General features: G+C 45.6%; 1 protein-coding gene across 8 annotated transcripts in view; it reads left to right on the forward strand.

Annotated features, from left to right (window-relative positions):
• grm2b (glutamate receptor, metabotropic 2b) overlaps positions 1–18562 on the forward strand; it is a gene marked incomplete at its 3' end in the record, with an annotated part of 67552 nt that extends 48990 nt beyond the window's left edge. For 4 of the 8 annotated variants that reach the window (XM_083770898.1, XM_083770900.1, XM_083770901.1 and 1 more), the window contains 2 exons: positions 15947–16136; positions 18489–18562. In XM_083770898.1, coding sequence (XP_083627024.1) covers positions 15947–16136; positions 18489–18562 — 264 coding nt within the window. Of the gene's footprint in view, positions 1–15946; positions 16185–18476 lie in introns of all 8 variants that reach the window. The other 4 variants (XM_083770897.1, XM_083770899.1, XM_083770903.1 and 1 more) reach the window with 4 other exon arrangements.
• Positions 18563–23931: the final 5369 nt, after the last annotated feature.

A 23931-nucleotide genomic window follows, 5' to 3' on the forward strand; every position in this document is an offset into this window, starting at 1 on the left:
ACAGCAGTGGTTCCCACACCTTTTAGCTTGAGACCCAAAAGAGACATTTGGTGTATCTCTGAAAATGGCCAATATACAAGTATTTTATTAACTTTTTTGGGGATAATTTTTTTTTTTTTTTACTTGCGACCCATAAAAATGTGTCCCCGACCCCAAAATCGAGTTCCAAACCACTGGTTTGGAAACAGTGATCTACAGGGCTTAAGAGTGCTTACTCTTTTTTTCCACCCTCTAGTTTTTCTGACATTGCCGTAGGACTTTTTTTTTGTCGTGTCATAAAATGCCCAGTGAGTGTCAAAGAATAGCTCCCATTATGAAGGCTGCAGCATTCCCATAGACAATGTCACCATCATGAAGGCTGCAGCATCCCCATAGACAATGTGACCATCATGAAGGCTGCAGCATCCCCATAGACAATGTCACCATCATGAAGGCTGCAGCATATTCCCATAGACAATGTCACCATCATGAAGGCTGCAGCATCCCCATAGACAATGTGACCATCATGAAGGCTGCAGCATCCCCATAGACAATGTCACCACCATGAAGGCTGCAGCATCCCCATAGACAATGTCACCATCATAAAGGCTGCAGCATCCCCATAGACAATGTCACCATCATGAAGGCTGCAGCATCCCCATAGACAATGTCACCATCATAAAGGCTGCAGCATCCCCATAGACAATGTCACCATCATAAAGGCTGCAGCATCCCCATAGACAATGTCACCATGATGAAGGCTGCAGCATCCCCATAGACAATGTCACCATGATGAAGGCTGCAGCATCCCCATAGACAATGTCACCACCATGAAGGCTGCAGCATCCCCATAGACAATGTCACCATCATGAAGGCTGCAGCATCCCCATAGACAATGTGACCACCATGAAGGCTGCAGCATCCCCCCATAGACAATGTGACCATCATGAAGGCTGCAGCATCCCCATAGACAATGTCACCATCATGAAGGCTGCAGCATCCCCATAGACAATGTGACCATCATGAAGGCTGCAGCATCCCCATAGACAATGTCACCATCATGAAGGCTGCAGCATCCCCATAGACAATGTCACCATGATGAAGGCTGCAGCATCCCCCCATAGACAATGTGACCATCATGAAGGCTGCAGCATCCCCATAGACAATGTCACCATCATGAAGGCTGCAGCATCCCCATAGACAATGTGACCATCATGAAGGCTGCAGCATCCCCATAGACAATGTCACCATCATGAAGGCTGCAGCATCCCCCCATAGACAATGTCACCATCATGAAGGCTGCAGCATCCCCATAGACAATGTGACCATCATGAAGGCTGCAGCATCCCCATAGACAATGTCACCATCATCATCATTCCCATAGACAATGTCACCATCATCATCATTCCCATAGACAATGTCACCATCATGAAGGCTGCAGCATCCCCATAGACAATGTCACCATCATGAAGGCTGCAGCATCCCCATAGACAATGTCACCATCATGAAGGCTGCAGCATATTCCCATAGACAATGTCACCATGATGAAGGCTGCAGCATATTCCCATAGACAATGTCACCATCATGAAGGCTGCAGCATCCCCATAGACAATGTGACCATCATGAAGGCTGCAGCAATCCCATAGACAATGTGACCATCATGAAGGCTGCAGCATCCCCATAGACAATGTCACCACCATGAAGGCTGCAGCATCCCCATAGACAATGTCACCATCATAAAGGCTGCAGCATCCCCATAGACAATGTCACCATGATGAAGGCTGCAGCATCCCCATAGACAATGTGACCATCATGAAGGCTGCAGCATCCCCATAGACAATGTCACCATCATGAAGGCTGCAGCATCCCCATAGACAATGTCACCATCATGAAGGCTGCAGCATCCCCATAGACAATGTCACCATCATGAAGGCTGCAGCATCCCCATAGACAATGTCACCATCATCATCATTCCCATAGACAATGTCACCATCATGAAGGCTGCAGCATCCCCATAGACAATGTCACCATCATGAAGGCTGCAGCATCCCCATAGACAATGTCACCATCATGAAGGCTGCAGCATCCCCATAGACAATGTCACCACCATGAAGGCTGCAGCATCCCCATAGACAATGTCACCATAATGAAGGCTGCAGCATCCCCATAGACAATGTCACCATCATGAAGGCTGCAGCATCCCCATAGACAATGTCACCATCATGAAGGCTGCAGCATCCCCATAGACAATGTCACCATCATCATCATTCCCATAGACAATGTCACCATCATCATCATTCCCATAGACAATGTCACCATCATCATCATTCCCATAGACAATGTCACCATCATGAAGGCTGCAGCATCCCCATAGACAATGTCACCATCATAAAGGCTGCAGCATCCCCATAGACAATGTGACCATCATGAAGGCTGCAGCATCCCCATAGACAATGTGACCATCATGAAGGCTGCAGCATCCCCATAGACAATGTCACCATCATCATCATTCCCATAGACAATGTCACCATCATGAAGGCTGCAGCATCCCCATAGACAATGTCACCATCATGAAGGCTGCAGCATCCCCATAGACAATGTCACCATCATGAAGGCTGCAGCATCCCCATAGACAATGTCACCATCATCATCATTCCCATAGACAATGTCACCATCATCATCATTCCCATAGACAATGTCACCATCATGAAGGCTGCAGCATCCCCATAGACAATGTCACCATCATAAAGGCTGCAGCATCCCCATAGACAATGTCACCATCATAAAGGCTGCAGCATCCCCATAGACAATGTCACCATCATAAAGGCTGCAGCATCCCCATAGACAATGTCACCATCATAAAGGCTGCAGCATCCCCATAGACAATGTCACCATCATGAAGGCTGCAGCATCCCCCCATAGACAATGTCACCATCATGAAGGCTGCAGCATCCCCCCATAGACAATGTCACCATCATGAAGGCTGCAGCATCCCCATAGACAATGTCACCATCATGAAGGCTGCAGCATCCCCCCATAGACAATGTCACCATCATAAAGGCTGCAGCATCCCCATAGACAATGTCACCATCATGAAGGCTGCAGCATCCCCATAGACAATGTGACCATCATGAAGGCTGCAGCATCCCCATAGACAATGTCACCATCATGAAGGCTGCAGCATCCCCATAGACAATGTCACCATCATGAAGGCTGCAGCATCCCCATAGACAATGTCACCATCATGAAGGCTGCAGCATCCCCATAGACAATGTCACCACCATGAAGGCTGCATCATCCCCATAGACAATGTCACCATCATAAAGGCTGCAGCATCCCCCCATAGACAATGTCACCATCATGAAGGCTGCATCATCCCCATAGACAATGTCACCATCATGAAGGCTGCAGCATCCCCATAGACAATGTCACCACCATGAAGGCTGCAGCATCCCCATAGACAATGTCACCATCATGAAGGCTGCAGCATCCCCATAGACAATGTCACCATCATGAAGGCTGCAGCATCCCCATAGACAATGTCACCACCATGAAGGCTGCAGCATCCCCATAGACAATGTCACCATCATGAAGGCTGCAGCATCCCCATAGACAATGTCACCATCATGAAGGCTGCAGCATCCCCATAGACAATGTCACCACCATGAAGGCTGCAGCATCCCCATAGACAATGTCACCATCATGAAGGCTGCAGCATCCCCATAGACAATGTCACCATCATCATCATTCCCATAGACAATGTCACCATCATGAAGGCTGCAGCATCCCCATAGACAATGTCACCATCATGAAGGCTGCAGCATCCCCATAGACAATGTCACCATCATGAAGGCTGCAGCATCCCCATAGACAATGTCACCATCATGAAGGCTGCAGCATCCCCATAGACAATGTCACCATCATCATCATTCCCATAGACAATGTCACCATCATCATCATTCCCATAGACAATGTCACCATCATGAAGGCTGCAGCATCCCCATAGACAATGTCACCATCATAAAGGCTGCAGCATCCCCATAGACAATGTCACCATCATAAAGGCTGCAGCATCCCCATAGACAATGTCACCATCATAAAGGCTGCAGCATCCCCATAGACAATGTCACCATCATGAAGGCTGCAGCATCCCCCCATAGACAATGTCACCATCATGAAGGCTGCAGCATCCCCCCATAGACAATGTCACCATCATGAAGGCTGCAGCATCCCCATAGACAATGTCACCATCATGAAGGCTGCAGCATCCCCATAGACAATGTCACCATCATGAAGGCTGCAGCATATTCCCATAGACAATGTCACCATGATGAAGGCTGCAGCATATTCCCATAGACAATGTCACCATCATGAAGGCTGCAGCATCCCCATAGACAATGTGACCATCATGAAGGCTGCAGCAATCCCATAGACAATGTGACCATCATGAAGGCTGCAGCATCCCCATAGACAATGTCACCACCATGAAGGCTGCAGCATCCCCATAGACAATGTCACCATCATAAAGGCTGCAGCATCCCCATAGACAATGTCACCATGATGAAGGCTGCAGCATCCCCATAGACAATGTGACCATCATGAAGGCTGCAGCATCCCCATAGACAATGTCACCATCATGAAGGCTGCAGCATCCCCATAGACAATGTCACCATCATGAAGGCTGCAGCATCCCCATAGACAATGTCACCATCATGAAGGCTGCAGCATCCCCATAGACAATGTCACCACCATGAAGGCTGCAGCATCCCCATAGACAATGTCACCATAATGAAGGCTGCAGCATCCCCATAGACAATGTCACCATCATGAAGGCTGCAGCATCCCCATAGACAATGTCACCATCATGAAGGCTGCAGCATCCCCATAGACAATGTCACCATCATCATCATTCCCATAGACAATGTCACCATCATCATCATTCCCATAGACAATGTCACCATCATCATCATTCCCATAGACAATGTCACCATCATGAAGGCTGCAGCATCCCCATAGACAATGTCACCATCATAAAGGCTGCAGCATCCCCATAGACAATGTGACCATCATGAAGGCTGCAGCATCCCCATAGACAATGTCACCATCATCATCATTCCCATAGACAATGTCACCATCATCATCATTCCCATAGACAATGTCACCATCATGAAGGCTGCAGCATCCCCATAGACAATGTCACCATCATAAAGGCTGCAGCATCCCCATAGACAATGTCACCATCATAAAGGCTGCAGCATCCCCATAGACAATGTCACCATCATAAAGGCTGCAGCATCCCCATAGACAATGTCACCATCATAAAGGCTGCAGCATCCCCATAGACAATGTCACCATCATGAAGGCTGCAGCATCCCCCCATAGACAATGTCACCATCATGAAGGCTGCAGCATCCCCCCATAGACAATGTCACCATCATGAAGGCTGCAGCATCCCCATAGACAATGTCACCATCATGAAGGCTGCAGCATCCCCCCATAGACAATGTCACCATCATAAAGGCTGCAGCATCCCCATAGACAATGTCACCATCATGAAGGCTGCATCATCCCCATAGACAATGTCACCATCATGAAGGCTGCAGCATCCCCCCATAGACAATGTCACCATGATGAAGGCTGCAGCATCCCCCCATAGACAATGTCACCATCATGAAGGCTGCAGCATCCCCATAGACAATGTCACCACCATGAAGGCTGCAGCATTCCCATAGACAATGTCACCATCATGAAGGCTGCAGCATCCCCATAGACAATGTCACCATCATGAAGGCTGCAGCATCCCCATAGACAATGTCACCATCATGAAGGCTGCAGCATCCCCATAGACAATGTCACCATCATCATCATTCCCATAGACAATGTCACCATCATCATCATTCCCATAGACAATGTCACCATCATGAAGGCTGCAGCATCCCCATAGACAATGTCACCATCATAAAGGCTGCAGCATCCCCATAGACAATGTCACCATCATAAAGGCTGCAGCATCCCCATAGACAATGTCACCATCATGAAGGCTGCAGCATCCCCATAGACAATGTCACCATCATAAAGGCTGCAGCATCCCCATAGACAATGTCACCATCATGAAGGCTGCAGCATCCCCCCATAGACAATGTCACCATCATGAAGGCTGCAGCATCCCCCCATAGACAATGTCACCATCATGAAGGCTGCAGCATCCCCATAGACAATGTCACCATCATGAAGGCTGCAGCATCCCCCCATAGACAATGTCACCATCATAAAGGCTGCAGCATCCCCATAGACAATGTCACCATCATGAAGGCTGCATCATCCCCATAGACAATGTCACCATCATGAAGGCTGCAGCATCCCCCCATAGACAATGTCACCATGATGAAGGCTGCAGCATCCCCCCATAGACAATGTCACCATCATGAAGGCTGCAGCATCCCCATAGACAATGTCACCACCATGAAGGCTGCAGCATTCCCATAGACAATGTCACCATCATGAAGGCTGCAGCATCCCCATAGACAATGTCACCATCATGAAGGCTGCAGCATCCCCATAGACAATGTCACCATCATGAAGGCTGCAGCATCCCCATAGACAATGTCACCATCATCATCATTCCCATAGACAATGTCACCATCATCATCATTCCCATAGACAATGTCACCATCATGAAGGCTGCAGCATCCCCATAGACAATGTCACCATCATAAAGGCTGCAGCATCCCCATAGACAATGTCACCATCATAAAGGCTGCAGCATCCCCATAGACAATGTCACCATCATGAAGGCTGCAGCATCCCCCCATAGACAATGTCACCATCATGAAGGCTGCAGCATCCCCCCATAGACAATGTCACCATCATGAAGGCTGCAGCATCCCCATAGACAATGTCACCATCATGAAGGCTGCAGCATTCCCATAGACAATGTCACCATGATGAAGGCTGCAGCATCCCCATAGACAATGTCACCATCATGAAGGCTGCAGCATTCCCATAGACAATGTCACCATCATGAAGGCTGCAGCATCCCCATAGACAATGTCACCATCATGAAGGCTGCAGCATCCCCATAGACAATGTCACCATCATCATCATTCCCATAGACAATGTCACCATCATCATCATCCCCATAGACAATGTCACCATCATCCAAAACCGACAGGAACACTACTGTATGACAAGTGGATACTAGCTGTGAAATGCTGGTGAATACAAGCGGCCAAAATGCGTTTTCTCAAACGGGGGGAGGGGCGTCCCCCTTAGGGGGAGGGGCGTCCCCCTTAGGGATAGCCAGGGTGATGAGACAGCACTGTATAGTACGGAGCGTCTACCTATGGGGGAGGTCCTCTGGGCATACAGTATGCTCATTGGAGGAAGCCCTGGGACAGTCTACCTATAGGGGAGGTCCTCTGGGCATATGAAGCCCTGGGACAGTCTACCTATAGGGGAGGTCCTCTGGGCATATGAAGCCCTGGGACAGTCTACCTATGGGGAGGTCCTCTGGGCATATGAAGCCCTGGGACAGTCTACCTATGGGGAGGTCCTCTGGGCATATGAAGCCCTGGGACAGTCTACCTATGGGGAGGTCCTCTGGGCATATGAAGCCCTGGGACAGTCTACCTATGGGGAGGTCCTCTGGGCATATGAAGCCCTGGGACAGTCTACCTATGGGGAGGTCCTCTGGGCATATGAAGCCCTGGGACAGTCTACCTATAGGGGAGGTCCTCTGGGCATATGAAGCCCTGGGACAGTCTACCTATGGGGAGGTCCTCTGGGCATATGAAGCCCTGGGACAGTCTACCTATAGGGGAGGTCCTCTGGGCATATGAAGCCCTGGGACAGTCTACCTATGGGGAGGTCCTCTGGGCATATGAAGCCCTGGGACAGTCTACCTATAGGGGAGGTCCTCTGGGCATATGAAGCCCTGGGACAGTCTACCTATGGGGAGGTCCTCTGGGCATATGAAGCCCTGGGACAGTCTACCTATGGGGAGGTCCTCTGGGCATATGAAGCCCTGGGACAGTCTACCTATGGGGAGGTCCTCTGGGCATATGAAGCCCTGGGACAGTCTACCTATGGGGAGGTCCTCTGGGCATATGAAGCCCTGGGACAGTCTACCTATGGGGAGGTCCTCTGGGCATATGAAGCCCTGGGACAGTCTACCTATAGGGGAGGTCCTCTGGGCATATGAAGCCCTGGGACAGTCTACCTATGGGGAGGTCCTCTGGGCATATGAAGCCCTGGGACAGTCTACCTATGGGGAGGTCCTCTGGGCATATGAAGCCCTGGGACAGTCTACCTATGGGGAGGTCCTCTGGGCATATGAAGCCCTGGGACAGTCTACCTATGGGGGAGGTCCTCTGGGCATATGCTCATTGGAGGAAGCCCTGGGACAGTCTACCTATGGTGGAGGTCCTCTGGGACAGTCTACCTATGGGGAGGTCCTCTGGGGGACAGTCTACCTATGGGGAGGTCCTCTGGGGGACAGTCTACCTATGGGGGAGGTCCTCTGGGGGACAGTCTACCTATGGGGAGGTCCTCTGGGCATATGCTCATTGGAGGACAGACCAGATGGGGGGATCATAAATGAAGTGAATAATGTTCCCCAGAAAAGGGAAGTCTCTCTACTGGAACTGTTGCCCAGTAAACGGTTGAAGATGGATGGATGTGGATGGCAAAGTACTCAATTGTTTTACTTAAGTAAAAGTACCAATACTGCAATTTAGAACTACTCCTTTACAAGTAAAAGTACGGAATTGAAAATGTACTTGAGTAAAAGTGCAAAAGTATCGGCATCAAAATGTACTTAAAGTACTAAAAGTAAAAGTACTCATATTGCAGAATGTCCCACTTCACAAGTTCAAAATGTGTACAAAGTCTATTGAAAATAGCCGATCTACAAGCTCACAATTGTGAGCTTGTAGATCGGCTATTTTCAAATGGCCAAAATGTATTGGGTTGAAGTGGTTAATGTATGTTTTCTAATCAAAATCGCCAAAGTAACTAAAGTAACTAAAGTTTTCAAGTAATTGTAGTGGAGTAAAAGTACAAATGTTGGCTCTGAGATGTAGTGGAGTAGAAGTAAAAGTACTGGAAATTGGAAATACTCAAGTAAAGCACAAATACCTCAAAATTGTACTTAAGTAAAAGTACTTAGTTACTTTCCACCACTGGTGGATGGATGCATGGATGGATGGATGGACTTTGTTTAGTGGGTCGGGCATAGCCTGGTTAATAAACCAGAACGAATCAGCCGTTGGCAAAAATAAATTGCCTGCCGGCGGATTACGGTCTGGAGAGGCTCAATTGTACGCCCATTTCCTACACCAGAGAATGTGGGCGGCCAATCGGGACACGGTATGCAATATGGGCGGGCTTTGGTATACAGTGACTTTCAACGCTTGAGACCTTTGACTGACAGTAGCTCTGACCAATTGCGTCAAAGAGAAAATGTTTCCCTGGAAATGAAATCCAAGCTGAGCCTCCCCAGACTAATATCCCGCGGATCCGTGCGATATTAGTCTGGTTTATTAACCAGGCTAGGTCGGGCAGGCCCCATGTGGCTCAATGTGCTAAATCCCCTCTAGCACACATTGGAAGGGACGGTAGGGTCCAGCTTCCTCCTCATATTATTATCCTGTTTACACATGCTCCTTCCAACGTTGGAAAATACGTCCGGTTCAGACAGGCTTTCTGAACTAGTTCGGGAACCTCAGGACATCTGGGGACGCTCTAAGAGTGTCAATCGGAAGTTCTGAATGACGTCAATTTGTAGTTATTATCACGTCACCTCCATTACTGAACAAAATGTTCAGACACAGTATGACTCCAACTACAGAGCTGCTCCTAGTCGGAGTGCAGGAGTTCAGTGGAGTTCAGTGGTGTTTTCAGGCCTTAATTCTCTCCATTTTGTTTTTTTGGATCGCTATTTCATCAAATATATGACAAAAAGTGCAATATGCTGTGTGGTTAATACCCCCGTCAGCCTGATCTTCTTCATATCATTTAGCCTTCAGCCAGCAGTGTCATTTGGGGGTGGATAGCAGCCTCATGGCATACAAATTTAAGCTGAAATTCAGTTATTTTATCCATGTTGTTTCTGTCTGATTTGATATCACCACTGTGTGCATGTCAATCCAAGCCTGTCCATCTATGTGACATACTGTTTGTTATAGTCACACATTGTCTTGTCTGCAATCGTTCATTCATGAATTACAGTATTACTGTATGTCATTATAGGTGAACATAAAAAGTGAAATATATTGAATTGAATTTAGGTACAGAGGGTTCAAGGGTTACAAATCAAAGCCTGGTGGTGTGAGATTAAAAGGCTAATGAATTACAAACAGTTTTTGTAGTGATTTCACTGACTGGCCATTTCCTAATGTGCATCTTTAACCCATTCTGACCGGGCACCCATTTTGGTGTCAGCATCATGTTATGCTTTAGCTATTGAAAAATAGCAGATCTACAAGCTCATAGCGCGCCACCGAGTGGCGCGCTACGAGCTTGTAGGTCTGCTATTTTTGAAAAATCGAAGAGCGACTGACATTTTTAGAATCTGATCTCAGGTCAGAATGGGTTAATCAGACCAGTGTGTGTCCAGTGGGAAACCTCGTATGAATCTGATCTCAGGTCAGAATGGGTTCATCAGACCAGTGTGTGTCCAGTGGAAACCTCGTATGAATCTGATCTCAGGTCAGAATGTGTTAAACAAGCTTTCCCAGTGATTCATGCATGGTGGCTACACACGGCATGTTTCTAAGTGATTTCACATCTAGCTGTGGGGGTCTGCAAACAGGAGACCGGGGCCTGCATGGCCCCTGGGCTGTGGGGGTCTGCAAACAGGAGACCGGGCCCCTGCATGGCCCCTGGGCTGTGGGGGGTCTGCAAACAGGAGACCGGGCCCCTGCATGGCCCCTGGGCTGTGGGGGTCTGCAAACAGGAGACCGGGCCCCTGGGCTGTGGCCCCTGGGGTGGCTGGGAGAGACTCACGGGCCGCCTGTACGGACGTATGACCTCGGCCGTCAGCTCACATTAGCGGCTGAAATATGACATTGCTGTCGGGCAGAAACCTTGTATCTCCATTATTTGAATGAGAGCATCACGCAAAAGTATATAGTGAACAATATAGCTGATCTAAAAGATCTACACACACATTGTCCGTTTGGTAGATCTGCTATTTTCACTACTTAAAAAAATAAATAAAAATAAATAAAAAAGGAACAGGTTTGGACATACAAGGTTTCCACTTGACAGCAATGATGACAAGACAAGGCTTTGACTTGGCCAGGACAGCCAGCAGTGATTATAGCCTAAACCTTGACCTTTATCCATGAACATACTGTACAAGTACTGTACTGTACATAATGTATGTAGGCCTACACTTGTACTGTAACTAGTATAACACCAGTAAAATAACTGCATGACCACTGGATACAAGGGATTTCTGCCGTTATCATTTGTGAATGTTTCTGGTTGCTTGTGCATTTCAAGCATAAATGTCTGGATGGAAATGCGCATTTTCTATTATAGGCTAAATAAAGAATATGGCACAACAAATGTGTCATCCTCATTTGAATTATAAGATCCCATCAATCGCACCAATGTGAATAAAAAAATACATTTGAAATCTACAGGCTGCATAAGCTGGAGACCGGTGTTCGATTGCTGCTTTAAGGAGCTTAGAGAGAACTTTATTATTTTATTTCTTTCATACTGTGCATTGTACGGTCAACAGGGTTCATTTACCCGTACTAATTGTCCTACTTTAAATTAAAGGTCCTTCCACACTGGGAGCGCTATAGGAATAAACACTTCTAGAGTAAACACAAAACAGCTGTTTAAAGGACAACTTTAGTTTTTTTTCAACCAAGGTTCATGTTGTAGGTTGTTATTAGAGAAACTAAAAGATGAGTGTTAATTTTCATTCATTTGCTGCTTTCTTTCGTTTTGGGGATTTTAGCAGTTTCTGACAGGGGGGCGGGGGCATTCGAGCATGGGGCTAAATATGTATTTTTTTTACAAAATGTTATGGATATTTAATTTTATTATTTACTATAGTCCTACTAGACCCCAATAAATTATATCTGACCACAAAAGATCACAGGATCTATTGAATGTGACAAACTGACATATTGAGCCTACACACACAGTATAAGCCTTCCCCCAGTAGACTACCTTCACATTCAGTAGATCCTGTGATCTTCTGTGGCCAGATGTAATTTCCTGGGGTTTATTAGTACTATAGTAAACCATAAAAAAATAAATCACCATAAAATTGTATAAAAATATACATATTTAGCCCCATGCTCGAATGCCCCCGCCCCCCTGTCTAAAACGGCTAAAATCCCCAAAACGAAAGAAAGCAGCAAATGAAAAAAAATTACACTCACCTTTTACTTTCTCTGATAACAACCTAAAACATGAACCTTGGTTGAAAAAAACTAAAGTTGTCCTTTAAAGATGAATGCGAATGAATCACACTCAATAAACCATACACTTTGAAACGTAATACTATAATTTCACATGCAAATGAGAAATTATTACAGTGAGATGGCCGCAATCATTAAAGCCTCATAAACACTTGCTGCATTATTAAGTAGATAAATGCCATGTGTCTGCCCACTGCCCAGGCACCACCACGGAGGTTGTGGGTTCAAATCTATTGTGGTGCTTTGTCGAGCGTCTACTACACAAACACAATTGGCCCGTGTTCGGGTGAGGGAAGCCGGCGTACATACGTACAATATAATATAATATAATACATTTTGATGAATTGAACAATGTGGACCCTGTTGTAAACAAGTGTAATGCTTAATTGGGTCGTCCACTCACAGTTGACAGTCTTTGTATTGAGTCTGTGCTTAAATTGTACTGTAAATTCTACAAACTGTTAATAAATATTTCAATCAATCAATCAAAATAGATTTTACTGATGAAAGCACTGAAGGCTCCCAGTTATATCTCAGACATGCTGACACCAGCATGTGCAGAGCAATTTACAATTTACAATTTAGGCATTTAGCAGACGCTCTTAATCCAGAGCGACTTACAATAATCAAGAACAAAAGCATGAAGAGATGGGAAGAGCCTCTTGGTAATTCCCAAAGCCTGCCTACGGTAATTACAACGGGCGACCGGGGCAGGTACAGGCTTTAGTTTCCCACACTATTATTGGTCCGACAGTCATTAGACCGTCAACCTATAGCTCAAACGGTAACCTCACCATAACCGCAGCGCATGTTCGAGCGCTAGTCCGACCGTTGTTCCCGCGTGTCGGACTAATGCTCCGTCGGAATTACCATCGGATCCCATCCGGGCTCCTATAAACTACCATCGGATCCCATCCGGGCTCCTATAAACTACCATCGGATCCCATCCGGGCTCCTATAAACTACCATCGGATCCCATCCGGGCTCCTATAAACTCTGGTACTCTACATGAGGACCTAAGGCTTAATTACCATCGGATCCCATCCGGGCTCCTATAAACTCTGGTACTCTACAAGAGGACCTAAGGCTTAATTACCATCGGATCCCATCCGGGCTCCTATAAACTCTGGTACTCTACATGAGGACCTAAAGGCTTAATTACCATCGGATCCCATCCGGGCTCCTATAAACTCTGGTGCTCTCTACATGAGGACCTAAGGCTTAATTACCATCGGATCCCATCCGGGCTCCTATAAACTCTGGTACTCTACATGAGGACCTATGGCTTAATTACCATCGGATCCCATCCGGGCTCCTATAAACTCTGGTGCTCTCTACATGAGGACCTAAGGCTTAATTACCATCGGATCCCATCCGGGCTCCTATAAACTCTGGTACTCTACATGAGGACCTAAGGCTTAATTACCATCGGATCCCATCCGGGCTCCTATAAACTCTGGTACTCTACATGAGGACCTAAAGGCTTAATTACCATCGGATCCCATCCGGGTTCCTATAAACTCTGGTACTCTACATGAGGACCTAAGGCTTAATTACCATCGGATCCCATCCGGGCTCCTATAAACTCTGGTACTCTACATGAGGACCTAAAGGCTTAATTACCATCGGATCCCATCCGGGCTCCTATAAACTCTGGTACTCTACATGAGGACCTAAGGCTTAATTACCATCGGATCCCATCCGGGCTCCTATAAACTCTGGTACTCTACATGAGGACCTAAGGCTTAATTACCATCGGATCCCATCCGGGCTCCTATAAACTCTGGTACTCTACATGAGGACCTAAGGCTTAATTACCATCGGATCCCATCCGGGCTCCTATAAACTCTGGTACTCTACATGAGGACCTAAGGCTTAATTACCATCGGATCCCATCCGGGCTCCTATAAACTCTGGTACTCTACATGAGGACCTAAAGGCTTAATTACCATCGGATCCCATCCGGGCTCCTATAAACTCTGGTACTCTACATGAGGACCTAAGGCTTAATTACCATCGGATCCCATCCGGGCTCCTATAAACTCTGGTACTCTACATGAGGACCTAAAGGCTTAATTACCATCGGATCCCATCCGGGCTCCTATAAACTCTGGTACTCTACATGAGGACCTAAGGCTTAATTACCATCGGATCCCATCCGGGCTCCTATAAACTCTGGTGCTCTACATGAGGACCTAAGGCTTAATTACCATCGGATCCCATCCGGGCTCCTATAAACTCTGGTACTCTACATGAGGACCTAAGGCTTAATTACCATCGGATCCCATCCGGGCTCCTATAAACTCTGGTGCTCTACATGAGGACCTAAGGCTTAATTACCATCGGATCCCATCCGGGCTCCTATAAACTCTGGTACTCTACATGAGGACCTAAGGCTTAATTACCATCGGATCCCATCCGGGCTCCTATAAACTCTGGTGCTCTACATGAGGACCTAAGGCTTAATTACCATCGGATCCCATCCGGGCTCCTATAAACTCTGGTACTCTACATGAGGACCTAAAGGCTTAATTACCATCGGATCCCATCCGGGCTCCTATAAACTCTGGTACTCTACATGAGGACCTAAGGCTTAATTACCATCGGATCCCATCCGGGCTCCTATAAACTCTGGTACTCTACATGAGGACCTAAGGCTTAATTACCATCGGATCCCATCCGGGCTCCTATAAACTCTGGTACTCTACATGAGGACCTAAGGCTTAATTACCATCGGATCCCATCCGGGCTCCTATAAACTCTGGTACTCTACATGAGGACCTAAAGGCTTAATTACCATCGGATCCCATCCGGGCTCCTATAAACTCTGGTACTCTACATGAGGACCTAAGGCTACCATCGGATCCCATCCGGGCTCCTATAAACTCTGGTGCTCTACATGAGGACCTAAAGGCTTAATTACCATCGGATCCCATCCGGGCTCCTATAAACTCTGGTACTCTACATGAGGACCTAAGGCTTAATTACCATCAGATCCCATCCGGGCTCCTATAAACTCTGGTGCTCTACATGAGGACCTAAGGCTTAATTACCATCGGATCCCATCCGGGCTCCTATAAACTCTGGTACTCTACATGAGGACCTAAGGCTTAATTACCATCGGATCCCATCCGGGCTCCTATAAACTCTGGTGCTCTACATGAGGACCTAAGGCTTAATTACCATCGGATCCCATCCGGGCTCCTATAAACTCTGGTGCTCTACATGAGGACCTAAAGGCTTGTGAAATCAGTGTCATCCTTTAAATCACTTCTGAAAACTCACGCCTGTGTTAAGTCCTTTTCTTAACGAGTCTTCGCGCCGTTTCAGTGTGTGTTTATTGTTTTATATAATGTTATTTTATTCACTGACCTTATGTTGTAGTTTTACATCTCTTGCCATGCTGCTCTTTTACCATATTCCGTATATTATTATAACTAATACATTCATTCTCATGTGTCGTTCTCAGGTGCAGACCGTATATTATTATAACTAATACATTCATTATCATGTGTCGTTCTCAGGTGCAGACCACCACCATGTGTATCTCGGTCAGCCTCAGCGGGTCAGTGGTTCTGGGGTGCCTCTTCTCCCCCAAAGTCCACATCATCCTGTTCCAGCCGCAGAAGAACGTCACCTCACTCAGGGCCGCAGGCAACCGCTTTGGCACCACCGTGTCGGCGGCTTCAGCGCCCAGCTCCAGCTACTCAAAAGGTAGCCGGGGCCAGCCCCCTTCAGCGCCCAGCTCCAGCTACTCAAAAGGTAGCCTGGGCCAGCCCCCTTCAGCGCCCAGCTCCAGCTACTCAAAAGGTAGCCGGCTGGGCCAGCCCGTGTGATTTCTGGTCTATAGTGGGGCGGACGGGTGCCTATTCTACGTCTGAGCATAGACATGGTAACGCCCCCTGCCTCTGATTGGCCTATGCCGACACTGCCCATCTTAATTGCCCCCATGGTCTCACCAGACTGTCCTCCGAGAATGACGGCTTGGCACGTGACAGGCTGCAGCCTTGTGAATAACTTGTAACTTTTATTTTTGTAGAAGAGGCAAACTAATATTGTTTATGCCGTTTGCTTTGATTGAATAATTGATTGAACATGCATGTTGTACTGATGATTTGATTGGGTGTGTTCTAAATAAAGTGTTAGTGTTGATTATCGTGTAATTAATCTAATTATAGTAAACTACTATTATACTAAAGAAGATAAAGAATCAATGGAAAAAAGACGTTACAGTACAATGTTTACACATACAAATAAATGACACAATAATCAACACACTTTATTTAGAACACACAATCAATTATTATTCCATCAAAGCAAACGGCATAAACAATATTAGTTGTTTTTTTCCCCACCACGGAGTAACCTGGCGGCAGACTATCCAAGCACCTCGGAGGAAAGTCTGGTACGGCCAATCAGAGGCAGGCGGGTTGTTGTTACCATGTCTATGCTCAGACGTAGAAAAGATTCACGCTATTGGTTCATATGAGCGCCCGCCCTCGCCCCCCTCCTCCCCAGACCCTCCCCTCCCCGGTAGAAAACAGCGGAGTACACCGACCGACGTCGCCAAAATTTGGAGCGACGCCCCTCTGCACGGTTTTAGCGAAACACAAGGGAGTGGGCTTCCTATGCCAGATCTTCCAACGCGTTTGCCCAGGCTTTTCTTTTTGAGAAAATAAAAGCCTGGGTATACCGAAGGCTACTCAAAAGGTAACTTAATCCACTTACTTATTTAAGTAAAAGTATCAATACTGCAATGAAGAAATGCTCTGTTACAAGTACTGTACATGTCCGGTCTTCAAAAAGTACTTGAGTAAAAGTACAAAAAGTACTCATGCAGAATGTCCCATTTCAGGTTTCAAATGTATCAAATTCATAAAAGATCTTTTGAAAATAGCAGATCTACAAGATCGGCTATTTTCAAATGGCTGAAATGTATATGAGCTGAAGTGGATTTAATGTATGTTCTGTAACAATACAAATCTACAAAGTAACTAGTGAGTAACTAGTTTTCAAATAATTGTAGTGAAGTAGAAGTATATTTGTCCCTGAGATGTACATACAGTACGTAGTGGAGTAGAAGTACTTTGAGTACTGTAGAAAACTGCAGTACTGAAAACTGCTCACAGCCAGTCCATAATTGCACTAATATCTCTCCCCTATAATTCTACTTCCAATTATCACTACAATTGCATAATGAATGTTAAACTCAGCTAAACCATTCAGCTGCCGTGTTGTTAAAACTACATTTTTCATGGCTTAAAGATGAGATTATAAAATGTCTCTTTTATAATTAATTTTGTTATAATAATTAGGGCCGGGACTAATTGCGATTAATTTAGATTAATTAACTAAATAAATTAATATAAATTAATCGCACCTTTTCTTTCACCGCGGAACGTTTCTCACTGGGCGCTTTTCTATAGTACTGAAAACTGGAAATAATAAAAAGTCACCCCATTTTGTGTTGCCTAGAACTGGAGGTCTGACAAAAAACAGTAACAATATGAAGTAAGTACAGCTTTGTGATGTCACTGAGATGTACTTGTTACTGTTACTATTTTTTTTTTCAGACCTCCAGTTCTAGGCAACACAGAATGGGGTGACTTTTTATTATTATTTCCACAACAGGTATATTAATGACAGTAAAATGTTGAAAATGAGTGGTATCCTGTAGTCACTATTCATTGATTCACTGGGATACCAAAAAACATTAAGAAAAAAGGTTTCTCGCTGTTCTCGGGTTGAATATTGATATGCGATTAAAATGTGATTAATCTAGATGAATTAATCGCAAAGCCTCTGATTAATTAAAATCCCAATTGGCTAATTTGGGGGCCCGCTTGCAACATCCTCACCAAAGGTCCCTGACTCACAGGTTGAGAACTGCTGATAGTAGCCTAAAGGTGGTTTACACACTGGACGCGTTTCTCGCAAAACCGAAGGAGAAATGCTGCTAAGAATGGGTCCAGGGAATCAGGGATCAGGGAATCAGGGACCTGAACTGTGATTTTGGGTTCAGGGACCTGAACTGTGATTCTGTTTGATTTGCAGGATCAGGATCAGGATCAGCCTCCAACTACGTGCCAGCGGTTTGTAACGGTCGCGAGGTGCTGGACTCCACCACGTCGTCCTTGTGAACCAGATCCCGGTCCGTTGAGGTGCTGGACTCCACCACGTCGTCCTTGTGAACCAGATCCCGTTCCGTTGAGGTGCTGGACTCCACCACGTCGTCCTTGTGAACCAGATCCCGGTCCGTTGAGGTGCTGGACTCCACCACGTCCTCCTTGTGAACCAGATCCCGGTCCGTTGAGGTGCTGGACTCCACCACGTCTTCCCTGTGAACCAGATCCCGTTCCGTTGAGGTGCTGGACTCCACCACGTCTTCCCTGTGAACCAGATCCCGTTCCGTTGAGGTGCTGGACTCCACCACGTCTTCCCTGTGAACCAGATCCCGTTCCGTTGAGGTTCTGGACTCCACCACGTCTTCCCTGTGAACCAGATCCCGTTCCGTTGAGGTGCTGGACTCCACCACGTCTTCCCTGTGAACCAGATCCCGTTCCGTTGAGGTGCTGGACTCCACCACGTCTTCCTTGTGAACCAGATCCCGTTCCGTTGAGGTGCTGGACTCCACCACGTCTTCCTTGTGAACCAGATCCCGTTCCGTTGAGGTGCTGGACTCCACCACGTCTTCCTTGTGAACCAGATCCCGTTCCGTTTCCAAAGCACAAGACAACATCATTCCTTCACAGTCACCCCCTCATCCAACAGGACTGCCCCTCCCCTCCACAGTCACCCCCTCATCCACAGGACTGCCCCTCCCCTCCCCAGTCTCCCCCTCATCCCTCCATGCTGGCTCGACATGGACATATTCCTTCAACTTTCATTCTTGCCACAGACATACAAAATGGGCGGGCAATAATATGACTAGAAACCGTCAGCTGTAAAACATATGGCCTAAGCGAACGGTGACCCGTTGGTTTCAACAGACCCGTTTTGGCCTAAGCGAACGGTGACCCGTTGGTTTCAACAGACCCGTTTTGAAGCCATTGTTTCTGCAAATTCAAATCCACCATCTTGGAACTTCCGATCTGGAAAAAGCAACCCTAAACGAATGCTGCTGGCTGGAAGGACAGCGGGGGCGGAGCTAAACGAATGCTGCTGGCTGGAAGGACAGCGGGGGCGGAGCTAAACGAATGCTGCTGGCTGGAAGGACAGCGGGGGCGGAGCTAAACGGATGCTGCTGTCTGGAAGGACAGCGGGGGCGGAGCTAAACGAATGCTGCTGGCTGGAAGGACAGCGGGGGCGGAGCTAAACGGATGCTGCTGGCTGGAAGGACAGCGGGGGCGGGGCTAAACGAATGCTGCTGGCTGGAAGGACAGCGGGGGCGGGGCTTCACTCATGGAGAGCCAATAGAAGCCCTAGATGAAGCATACCCTAACCCTACTATATTATCCATTTTTTAAAGGAATGGGACCGCATTCCACAAAAAATGCACATCATGGTAATTGATAGAAGACTTTAAACTATAACGGCTGGAAGCATAATGTCGTATTTATTATTTTAATGATTACTGAGGTAAAAAAAATCAAGTGTAAATTCCGGTCAAATCAACATTGCAGTGTGGTAGTCTAAGGGCCGATTCATACTCCTATTTTAGAGCAGAGTAAAAGTGGGTTCGGCGCTACTAGAGCCTACAATGTGACGTCATTTGAGGTTCGGGGGGGGGTTACCGTCCTAAAGTCGGCTCTTCGCTGCTACTGAAAATTTCTGACGAGCCGAAATCATTTGGGCACTACAGCGCCGAAACGGCGGTAAAATAGGAGTATGAATCGGCCCTAAGTCTAGGGAGAAGGATGAATGAGAACGGCACTTCCTTATTGGCTTCGTTAAAACATTACATAAAATAAAAAACGTTTGCAGCTTGCCAGAAACACATAGTGGACTCCTAATGTCTCATTGATTTGTGTCTATGCCAATGTGCTATACCAGGGATGTCAAACTCAAATACACAGTGGGCCAAAATAAAGAAATTGGTAAGTCGAGGGCCGGACTGTGTTTCAACACACGGGACATTTTTGGGGAGAGGGGTATAGCTGAAATTTGACCACAAGTGATATACTTTCACTGCTGATCAATAGTGAAGAGAAGACGCTTGCGGGCCCTCGATACACGTGTGACAATGCACTCGCAGTGCATTGTGGGACTTGTAGTATTAAAGTGGTCCGTGCAATATACCAGAGGGCCAGTTCTAATACTAATTAAATATCATCCCACGGGCCAAAGATAATTCATTCACGGGCCTGATTTGGCCCCCGGGCCTTGAGTTTGACATATATGCGCTATACTGTATACACATTTTAAAATGTCACCATTCATTAAATCAGTGTAGCTATTTTGACGAAAACCTGGAGACTGCATGACAACTCAGCCACTGCAGTCAAAGACTACTCCGTGTTTGGGATTTTAATAATTGCGTCTTATCATCATAAGTCAGTCGGTGCTTTCGTTGCATTATTATACGATCAGAAAGTATATAAAAAAAATAAAAAAAGGAAAAACTATTGTGGAGGGAGACCACCGTACAATGCAAAAGGATATTGGAATTGTTGCCACCTTGGGAATGCTAGGACTCTTTAGTGATGAAAGGTTTGCCATGGACATGGAGAAGTCTGTGTACAGAACAGACACATTGACGACCCCTGTGACCCCATCCAACGAGACTGCGACTCAGCATTCATCTCTTGACTCTTCATGAAACAAGATAGTAAAAAAAAAAAAAAAAAAACTGTTCCAGAAAACTAGCTACAGAGAGACAATTCTGTTTGTATGGACTGAATGTGGCAACAGTATAATAGGCTGCTTGAAACTGTGACATGACGTTGGTGTGCCAACTCAGCTGTAAAGCCTTTCTGTATAGATTGATCATCGCTGTGGTGTCCGTGGTTTACAGGTTTAGACGTGTTGAATGCACTGTGCCTCGGCATGAGGTCTCGTTAACTTGAGTGGTTGTTGTGTAACAATCATTGTGTGATCCATTTGATCTTGTCCTTACAGTGCTGTGAATAATATCCAAATGTTTCCTTAGATAACAGTTTAAATATATATATATATATATATATATATATATATACATACATAATATCAAATAAATCGTCCCCTTTCCAGTGATATCCAATTAATCACATTGTGATAACAAAACTAGACAACTACTTGATATAAAGGACAATGTTTTACTGTTTTAGACTATTGTGAAAGAGTTTGTGCTTGTAATTTATGTAAATAAAATGTTTGTTTTTTTAATATTAAAACATGACATGGCATTTTGTTATTTAATAGACTCATCCAAGAATTGTTTTTGTCCAATGTCATGTTATTCTTTAAATGCATTTTGACCGGGCACCCATTTTGGTGTCAGCATCATGTTATGCTTTAGCTATTTAAAAATAGCAGATCTACAAGCTCGTATCGCGCCACCGAGTGGCGCGATACGAGCTTGTAGGTCTGCTATTTTTTGAAAAATCGAAGAGCGACTGACATTTTTTAGAATCTGATCTCAGGTCAGAATGGGTTCATCAGACCAGTGTGTTGTCCAGTGGAAACCTCGTATGAATCTGATCTCAGGTCAGAATGGGTTCATCAGACCAGTGTGTGTCCGGCGGAAACCTCGTATGAATCTGATCTCAGGTCAGAATGGGTTCATCAGACCAGTGTGTTGTCCAGTGGAAACCTCGTATGAATCTGATCTCAGGTCAGAATGGGTTAAATGCATTTTGGCTCCATTTACAATAGCAGCCAAGTCTAGCCTGAATCAGATCCGCGCCACATCCAAGATTGACATCCGATTTGTTGAAATAAAAGTCTAAATGCAGACGGGTTACATGGAATCAGATTTTTACAAATGTCACTTGAGTCACATTCAGAGGTGGTTTCAAATTTAAGGAGATCTCAGTCAGATTTTCATGTGACTTGTATGTGACTTGTTTGTGTTTAAGAAGACGTCTGCACACTGTTTTACAGCTCCCAGGACCATTGTTTGTGTTTAGACTTACCGGTATTTAAAGGACAACTTTAGTTTTTTTCAACCAAGGTTCATGTTTTAGGTTGTTATTAGAGAAACTAAAAGGTGAGTGTTAATTTTCTTTCATTTGCTGCTTTCTTTCGTTTTGGGGATTTTAGCAGTTTTTGACAGGGGGGGCGGGGGCATTCGAGCAAGGGGCTAAATATGTATTTTTTCCCCAAATTTTATGGTGATTTATTTATTTATTATTTACTATAGTCCTAATAAACCCCAGGAAATTACATCTGGCCACAAAAGATCACAGGATCTACTGAATGTGAAGGTAGCCTACTGGGGGAAGGCTTATACTGTGTGTATAGGCTCAATATGTCAGTTTGTCACATTCAGTAGATCCTGTGATCTTTCGTGGCCAGATGTAATTTCTTGGGGTTTATTAGGACTATAGTAAATAATAAAAAAATAAATCGCCATAATATTTTGTAAAAATATACATATTTAGACTCATGCTCGAATGCCCCCGCCCCCCTGTCAAAAACTGCTAAAATCCCTAAAACGAAGGAGTTTTAGAGTTTCTCTAATAACAACCTAAAACATGAACCTTGGTTGAAAAAAACTAAAGTTGTCCTTTAAACAGATCGGATTCAAATCTGGATGTGGCACCTCATGTTCAGGCCAGTCTGAACACACACTTACACATGCAGTGTGATGCAGTGTGATGCAGTGTGATGCAGTGTGATGCAGTGTGATTACACATGCAGTGTGATGGTCGGGCCAAAAGATCAGATTTGAGAAATAAATCAGTTTTGAATCAGATTTGACTGGATGTGACTGCAGAGTAAATGGGGTCTCACATGCAGCTTTGACGCTAACTACTTCACAGTATTAAAGTTAGCTCGGAAAAACAACATTACAATATAGAAACAATATATAATTGTATATTGCTGTAGGCAGATAAACCTTATATCTCCTAAAGTAGTGAAAATAGCAGATCTCACAATCACATTGTGAGCTTGTAGATCTGACTATTTTCTTTTTTTTAACAACAATACAAAAGGAACAGTTTGGACATTTTCCACCGAGAGCCAAATTATGACATTTCAAATCACAGGAGAAAGAGCATGTTTGAATCTGGTTTAATAACTCAGACACAGTTTGTTACATCACTGCCTCACAGCCCTATAAATAACTTGAAGTATTTGAAGACACATTTGTCCTTGTTTTGCCAGTTCAACATTGTTCTGGTTTAGCCTGATGAAATGCCTGATCCAGTTCAACATTGTTCTGGTTTAGCCTGATGTAATGCCTGATCCAGTTCAACATTGTTCTGGTTTAGCCTGATGTAATGCCTGATCCAGTTCAACATTGTTCTGGTTTAGCCTGATGAAATGCCTGATCCAGTTCAACATTGTTCTGGTTTAGCCTGATGAAATGCCTGATCCAGTTCAACATTGTTCTGGTTTAGCCTGATGTAATGCCTGATCCAGTTCA

This window comes from Protomyctophum parallelum (assembly GCF_964188405.1).
Source record: "Protomyctophum parallelum genome assembly, chromosome: 8".
Taxonomy (NCBI): domain Eukaryota; kingdom Metazoa; phylum Chordata; class Actinopteri; order Myctophiformes; family Myctophidae; genus Protomyctophum; species Protomyctophum parallelum.